The following is an 8,616-nucleotide window of genomic DNA, read 5'->3' on the forward strand; positions in this document are numbered from 1 at the left end:
GTATTTCGTTACCTTACATTCATCTGGTCTCCAGATACATGAGTCTTAATAGAATAGAAATATAAACTTTATTATATGTCAATGCATGTGTTCAGCTTGTTCTGCCGCCCCCAAGTGGCCAAAAAATAATAATACTAATGCAGATTTAAAAACAGGTAGAGCAGGGGGGTCAAACTCAAGGCCCGGGGGCCAAATCCGGCCCGCGACTTCATTTCATGTGGCCCCACAAGAGCTTGCAAAGAATATAATATGTTTATTATACGGTTACATGCCGCTTTACAGAAGCATATTGCCCATAAACTACATGTCCCACAATGCATCTCAAATTTGACTTTTTTCTCTGAATTTGACTTTTTATTTCAAAATGTTACTTTTTTTTTCACTTATTTATTTTTATTTTTTCAGAATTTGGCTTTTATTTTTAAATCATTTTGTGACATGCGCACTGAAGAGACGTGCAATTGTTTGCCCTAGACTTCTGCTTTCAGACGTAGTTAATTATGAAGTTATTACCCTATCCGATAATAAACCAATGCAGAGGCAATAATGTTATATAATACATTATTTTATATATATTAAATATTTATTCTTATATAGTCTTATATATAAAACTGGCCCTTTGAGTGCAACCATGATGCTGATGTGGCCCGAGTTGAAATTGAGTTTGACACCCCTGAGGTAGAGAGTTGAAGAAACTTCCTAAAACAGTTGCATCCTGTAGTGTCCTCAAAACAACGACTCAAACAGGAGATTACAAGTGTATTTGTTGAGGATTTTTTAAGACAGATGGATCAATACACATTGTACAGAACAAGGGGGAAAAACACTACCGGTGATCCATTTTTTAAGTCTGATCAAAAATGTTTACTTGTTACTTTGTTTTTGCCTTTAGAACAGGTGGGGGAAACCAAGCTATGCCAGGAAACTCATTCTAATTTCATTTTTAAATCTGTGAAACAGGTGGGGAGAGAAAACTATTTATTTCAGAAAATTGATTACCAGATTTATTTTTCTCTCTTTAGCCATTCAGAGCTTCCAGATTTGGTGTCCAATATAACGTCATGATACACTACAGTGCACGTGTTCACCTACATAATTGATCATTCATGTGTTTTATTAGTTCTGGACAATCATCAAGCTTTGCCTAAAAGTCCAGACTTGTAGCAAGATCAATCAACTTTCAGTTTTGGGATTTTTAATGTGATTTTTTTGGGAGTACATCAAAAGCATTACCTTTAATTAAACCAGTCTAATCATCCACCTGCTTCTGTGTATTGCTCCATATGAATGCATTTTAAGCAATTGTGTGGCATTCCTCAATCTCAGCAATTACCTTGGTGACTACACTATTATTTATACTGATTGAACTATGACCAGAAGTTGGAAGGAAGACCCAAGTTGCTACGATTAAAAGTATTTCTTCAACTGTTATAGGATTGTTATGTCTTTTAAAATGAAGGTAGTGATTCAGTCTGTTTTGGCGCTGGTTGTGTTTGTGGTTATAGACGATAGGTTTAAGATGTAGTCTTTATCTCTTGTGGACTTGTTTGTCATGAGATCTGTCTATAAGTTAACCGTGTCTGCGCTCCAGACTTCTCAAAATCGGCTCGCTAAAGGACAGACAGACCAACCATACTTAATGTGCCCTGTACTCCAACAGAAACACTGACCGCTGTTTCTTCAAGGCACGTATGCTAATGTGTAAAAATACATATGCATCTCAGCCATGAAAAGGCCTTTTTATTCCAAAGGTTGCTATAAACATATTGTACAGGATACTTAGATAAGACCGTATAGTTCCAAGAATGAAACAATGCTTTCAGGGCTTATCTGGCGGACTCCATGCCTGGTTATGTTCGTCACGACTGAATGGGATCCATGGCATTTTACCATTTGCCCAAACAGAGTGGCATTCACCTTGCGAGGCATGCTCAGCTACCCAGGAAATGAACAGAAGCTAAACACAAGGCTGCAAAGAATACTGATACTGAAAGTCATGGTGTAGAAATTTGGTTTTCCAGTGATTTTGAAGGATAGAAATTGCAAAAAGGGAATTAAATAGCTTCCAGCCCTGCATGAATAACTTAAAAAAAGCTGCTCCAGGCTTTACAAACAATTTATATATACATTTACATCTTAAAAGGCCTTTAGAAATAATGTGTAGCGTTTGAATCCGTAGGAGCTCAGAGACGGTGAACATGTTGTCTTTGACAGCTGGCATTATATTTGACAGAAAGGAGCATTGGGCTTTAAAACAGGCCTGATATCAATACAGTATAAATATCCAGGATTGCCGTAATATTTTCAAACCCTGTCAGAAATGAAGCCTATAATGCAAAGTGACTCCTGGTGAATCTGCATCGGACGGGCCTCAGTGAGATGATGCATCTCATTTCTCAGAAAAACGAGGACTCGATATGTACAGCGTTATTATTCGGCCGATGCGCTTGCACTTCAGTGATTGTGTGACAAGAGCAAACCCAAATAAAGGTGATTCATTCAAACCTGAGAACAAATATTAGTGTAAAGACAGTTTGAATGACCAATGAATGAAGGTGTATCCCTTTAAGAACTGCTGGCAAAAGAAACAGCTTGTATTGTAAATCATTCTTAAGACAATTTTCCGCTAAGATACTTTTAAAAGTGATTATGAAGTTATTTCCCCCATTCATCATACAAAGTTCATGCACAGATCTTTCACAAACAAATTGTCCCTTTCCCGTTCCTTCTTCTGATAATTTACAGAAAATAAAAGGATCATACTGAAGTTATTAAGCGTTCCTTTGATGCTCAGCTGTCCGCTCACATTAACTCCCTGCTGGTTTCCGTGTTGATGCGTTTATCAAGGCTGTGTTTCCCTAATGGCTCCAAAGTGCAACCAAACCTCAAGAGTTGTCAGTTTAGATCTGCATGCTTCTCTGTCCCTGTGAGCAGTTCTGAACCCAGATCTCCGTTAGGTCTGAGACGGGTTATTCAGCAGATCCAGGGTCAGCTGCTACAGCCATGCATTGCATACTCTGCAGGACTTTAGGGAATAATCATGCATGTGGTTTGATTAAAACTGCTTATAAATTCAGCCAGTCGTTTCATTGCACTTTGGTAGCTGAAGGTTAAATGAAAAATCCACCTTGTGATCCTTTTACACTTCACTTCATTAATTTGAGCCACTTGATCATTTTCCAAGAACCTGTAAATTCACTTTCCTCAACCTGACTCATCGGTTTTAAATAAATCTCCGTTAATGCTTCCCCAAAGGCAGAACGTTTGCACCCAAACAAAGGTGGGTGTGGAGCTACTTGACCACCTGGTATGTTCAGAGAGTTCACATGAAGATGGCCACAACGCCACCTCATGGTTTTACTTTACCAATTTGAGCTCACTTGTATAGTGTGTGTAGTTCTTTAAACATTAAAAAAAATATCAAAGCTTAGGCATGTGACTTGAAATGAAAGCCGAAAAGTGATGTGTAGGATTTGCAAAAAAATAAGCATTTAGGGAGGAAGTGAGTTAAGATGCCATTGAGTTGCATCATGGGAATTGTAGGATCCAGTGTTTTAGCTTGTGATCCTAACTGGGCACCTGTCATCATTATTAAGCATATTATTTGCCAGTGGTGAAATAATGTAATGGATACACAGTGTGTAGAAGTCGATGTCCTGCTGCTGTATTTACGCCACATTTAAAATGATTTGAGTTTGGAGCAGCTCCAATGTTAGCAAAGCCTTGATCGAACCGAACTCTACCCATCAAATTAAGACTTTTTATTTCATGTATTTGTTATTTTGGCATCAGTTTGATCAGCTTATTGCAAATAAATCAAAGCCGAATCAATTTTATTTTTGGTTCATGCCACTCCGATGCATTCATCTTGACCATAAGGTCTTTTTCAAATCTATATGGACTGCTCAACGTGAATTTTAACAAATCTCAATGCACATAAGAGTGCACTTAGTAGAACTGATATCGAGTATGAATGTCAATGGAAAGAAATAGAGAACCAATACAGACTCCAAAAAAGGCAAATTAGTTTAAGGGCGTTGCATGGTCTTACAGTTCATTTAACATCTCATTATACAAAAGGCCTTAGGTGAAATTAAAACTCTTGTGGCGAGATCTGTTTCTAGATAAGGGTGAAATATTAATAACAGCAGCATGATCCTTCGAATCCAAGACAATCAGACACACACGGCTGTTCTATAAATAGACTAAAGAATGTCACAAAACCATGGTACACTCGGTAAATGACATCTAATGCACATGCTATATTGGCAACGATATTTTGGCCTGATGTGTGGCGAAACCATTGGAGTATATGATTGCTTATAGAAAACAATACCTGATGCTTTGAGTCATTTTAAAATCTCTGTCTGCAGTGAGGCAATGGAATAGTAACGATTCTTCAAGTTAAGGTGAAACAAGCATACTCCCTTTTTGAAAAATAGCATTTCCCCAAGTGTGCATCATTTGGCATGTAACCAAAGTTAATATAACAATTCTGTTCTGTAAATGTTAAATAAGGACGTCATCTTGTTGTGTCTGTAAATGGAGCAGGCTCTTGAAAAAGTAGACATCCATGCTTCATGCTGTTCCTCCGCAGTGTGTCTGTTCTGCACAGTGTTCTTCATCTGTTCCCAACAATACTTTTTATATTACACACAAACCAAAGAAGGAAATAAGTGCTGAAATAAGATTTGGTAAGGAGCAGCATTGGAAATGTTTGACCTTGTGTATAAAACAACTAGTTTGTCCTGTGTGTGTGTTCCACTGAGAAAACTGAAACATTGGCTTTAATCAAATGTATTATGTCAACAGATTTCACACAACATTAATTCGGTTAATTAAAAGCTATAATATGAAGTTTAAATAACAAATATTAGGTTCAACTTCATATTATTGCTTTCAGCTAACCTAATACAGTAATGTATTTAACATGTTCATACAAATACACTACTTTTTACTGTGATATCTTGTTTCAATAGTCACTTTAAGGCAGTGGTTCTCAACTGGTCAGGCCTCGGGACCCACTTTTTACTTGGTCAATACATCGTGACCCAACATTTTGAAGCACTCAAATCTATTCAACAAAAAATCGTGCTGTAATATATACGCTTTTGAGCATACAATATTAATAAAAGTGAAGTACAGTGCATATATCCCTTATATCCCTTCACAGAACTAAAGTATGCTTTTAAAAAAGGTTTAATGAGATGATGGAATCAAAGCTGAACTATATAAAAAGGCACACATGCTGAAACCCAACCCCAGCAGGGGGGTCTGGGGGGATTCTCCCCCAGGAGATTTTTTGAAATACTAACATAAACTACGCATTCTGGTACACTCTGAGAAGAAAATCGGCCTTCAAAATAAAAGTTTGAGTTTCCCCCCCAAAAAAAAAAAAAAAATTCCAATTTTTTTTTTCCAACTTTTTTTTCTTCACTCACACATCCGCGACCCACTCGAAACGGGTCCGCGACCCACTTTTGGGTCGCGACCCACCAGTTGAGAACCACTGCTTTAAGGTGTTGTATTATTATTTTAATTTGTATTCTTTATTTGACCCTGTGTGAATCCTGTTTTTCATTCTGAAACTGTTATAAACTGCTATAAACGCCTGAATTTCCCCAAGCGGATAAATAAAGTTCCATCTCATCTCATCTCATCTTATCTCAATGTGAAATGTGTTGACATAATACATTGAATTAAAGCCAACGGTTCAGTGTTCTCAGTGTAGGCCTTTAAACAGATTTCCTTCTCCTCATCAGCTGGTGATTGTCTGTGAAGTTGTGGAGGCCCGGAGACACCGAGCTGACGGGCGACGGGTAGAAGCTGTTCTTCAAGGTGCTGGGCGAGATCTCCTCGATCTTGTATGAAACGGAGTGAAAGTACTGATTGGGATTCAGCTGCGAGCTGAACGAGTTCTGATGGGAGAAGGCACAGCCCAGGCCTCCCATCCCCCCCCCAGAGCTGCCGAAGTCATGCGAGTGGTAGTGCATACAGGAGCACACCGACTGCAGATCAGTCACTTCCTGTCGGTACGCTTCCCTCCGCCGCCGGCCCCTCGGCAGCGTCTCGTCCTGGATGTGGATGATCATGCTGTTCCTGTTTCCCGCCAGCGAGGCTCTTTCCTCCGCGTCCCGTCTCTCATCCTCGCTGTTCATCGTCAGGAAGCGAAGAACCACCAGGTTGAGGAACGCCCCGATGACCGTGAGGCCCACCAGGATATACATGAAGCTAAAGGCCACGTACATGGGCTTCTTCTGGAGAGCCCGGTTCTTTTGAAGGGCCACAAAGTCCCCAAAGCCAATAGTTGTTAATGTGATGAAGCAGTAATAATAAGACTGGAAGAAGCTCCAGTCCTCGTAGTGGGAGAAGGCGACGGCTCCGACGCACAGCGTGCCGACGCAGGAGAAGAACCCCACGGTCACCATGTTCTCCATGGACACGTCCGTGATGCTCATCCCGCAGCACTTCTTGATGCGTTTCAGGAGGTACTTGACAAAAGTGTTCATCCTCTCGCCCAGACTTTGGAACATTACAAGAGTCAAAGGGATTCCCAGGACGGCGTAAAACATGCAGAAGGCCTTCCCAGCATCGGTCCCCGGAGCGGCGTGCCCATAGCCTGAGAAGAGAGGAAACACAAGTTAGTGATGTGGAGAAGATTCGGCCAAAGTGCTGGTGACGCGACCGAGGTTACTCAAAAAGTCGCAGATCTCAGGAACCTCCCAACCATCGATCAATAGGTAGCTATAATGAAAAACATTCACAGTGTGGAACACATGACTTTCAGCCTGAGACTAGAAAGAGACAAAGGTGAAATGGGACATACCTAACACAAAGAGGTGATAACCTGTTTTTCACTTGATGTTTTTCAGTATAAGTAAACAATGATTGATGCAATTGTACTTGGTGATGGCCTCCTCGTGACCCCTTAGTTATAGTCGTGTTTCTTATTATAATTACATTTTGAATTGTCTTTGCTGTTGTATGTATTTGTGTTATCTGTTCCCTTGTGCTATGTATGTTACTTTGATGTATTGTATGCTAAATCCACCATTGTCTTGAAGTACACTTGTATCTGATGTACTTGCTGCAATACGGTCTGTGTTTTTTTTTCACTGTAAAACCTGAAAATAGAAATAAAGTAAAAAAATATCAGCTTTTGTTTACAAACATGACCAAGCAAGAAATCTCCCTAAGAGCCGGCGAGCGCTGCCAAAAGGAGTATTGAATAGGTGCTCGCTCAGAAATGTGTGCGCTCATTAATCTTATTTAGGCTCAGAGATTATGGCGGGTGGGGCGTCCAATTAGTCCGAAGTTTCCGGTGAGTCTGGAGGAGGGATTGGAAATGAGCCATGGGGGAAGCCAATGAAGCTTTTAGCTTAATTAAACTTATCTTTAGACCACATACTGCTGACTCACACACCGACAGAAATCAACCTGCGGGGGCTAACAATAGGATTCATGCACTTTATTGGATTTATTTTTGCAGTGCTATATAAATGATTCGATGTGTTTAGCAGGACATTACGGTATGAATGGAGCTCTTGAATATGCACGGCTGAAGAAAGAGTGTCATATTGATTATTATTCCTCTACATCAGCATTTAACTGTGAGTAGCAAACACCAAAGTCATGGCCAACAAACACCCACCATCTGCTGGCATGTGCTTCGACCACTGCCTTCCAAACAGAGACAGAATATTTTGGGTGTACTGTATGGCCTTTTGTATTTATCTATTTATTTGAGATGTGTCCTGAGAAGGCTCTGTGTTTTGCACTGAAATATTGATTCTGTGTATTCCCATATGGCTCTCAACCCACTCCAGCATGTTCAGATATGCATTTGTTTTCCTTCAAATGCCTAGGATTCAGAAATCTTATTTGCACAAGTAGACAGTCGACCTTTCATGTAAAACGCGTCTCATCAGCCTGAGGATTTATCAGTGGATCCAAAACAAACATACTGTAATAAATATTCAATAGGAAGGTTTATTTCTGAATATTTAAACTGACTTCAATCTCTTCAATATTGATTCAGTTTGATCCTAAATTGTCAAGGTTCAAAATGTATGTAAAGCTGCACCATTTAAACATTTGTTGAAGGCGTGAAATGCGTTTGTACTTCTTATGAACCCGCGGTAAGACTGTTCATTATGTAGAAAGTAACTTCACACAATATTAATAATCGAATAATGTCTAATAATTCAAGGTGATGATTCTTCCCAACATGTGTAGCCATAACGTTGTGTGGCACTATAATACCTTGCATCACAGCACCCATTTCAAAGCCCTTTAACTTGTTATTATCGGTCATTTTCATTATTACTGCACCAAATAAATTGTGGTAGATAAAAAATGTTGGTCAACTTTGTAAATTGAATCGAAACCACTTGGTTAGGCTTAGAAAAACGACATGCTTCTGTTAAAACAATTACTATTGTTGTCCGGCAGTGGCTCAGTCAGTAGGGGCTTGGACTCAAGTCCCCGACCAGACCTAAATATGGAGTGTGGACCGGACACCCCCTCACTCCCATTGCTCCCCGGGTGCTGTACACTAGCTGCCCACTGCTCCTAGTACTAGACTCCTGGTACTAGGATGGGTTAAATGCAGAGAAC

At 39.8% G+C, this 8,616-nt stretch overlaps 1 protein-coding gene across 1 annotated transcript in view; it reads right to left on the reverse strand.

Annotated features, from left to right (window-relative positions):
• Positions 1-5,735: 5,735 nt before the first annotated feature.
• kcnk9 (potassium channel, subfamily K, member 9) overlaps positions 5,736-8,616 on the reverse strand; it is a 50,307-nt gene continuing 47,426 nt past the window's right edge. Inside the window, exon 2 of the mRNA XM_034131160.1 lies at positions 5,736-6,619. Within this exon, the coding sequence (XP_033987051.1) occupies positions 5,736-6,619 (884 nt within the window). The remainder of the gene's footprint in view (positions 6,620-8,616) is intronic.

The sequence above is a fragment of the Trematomus bernacchii genome, unplaced genomic scaffold (genome assembly GCF_902827165.1).
Source record: "Trematomus bernacchii unplaced genomic scaffold, fTreBer1.1, whole genome shotgun sequence".
NCBI lineage: Eukaryota > Metazoa > Chordata > Actinopteri > Perciformes > Nototheniidae > Trematomus > Trematomus bernacchii.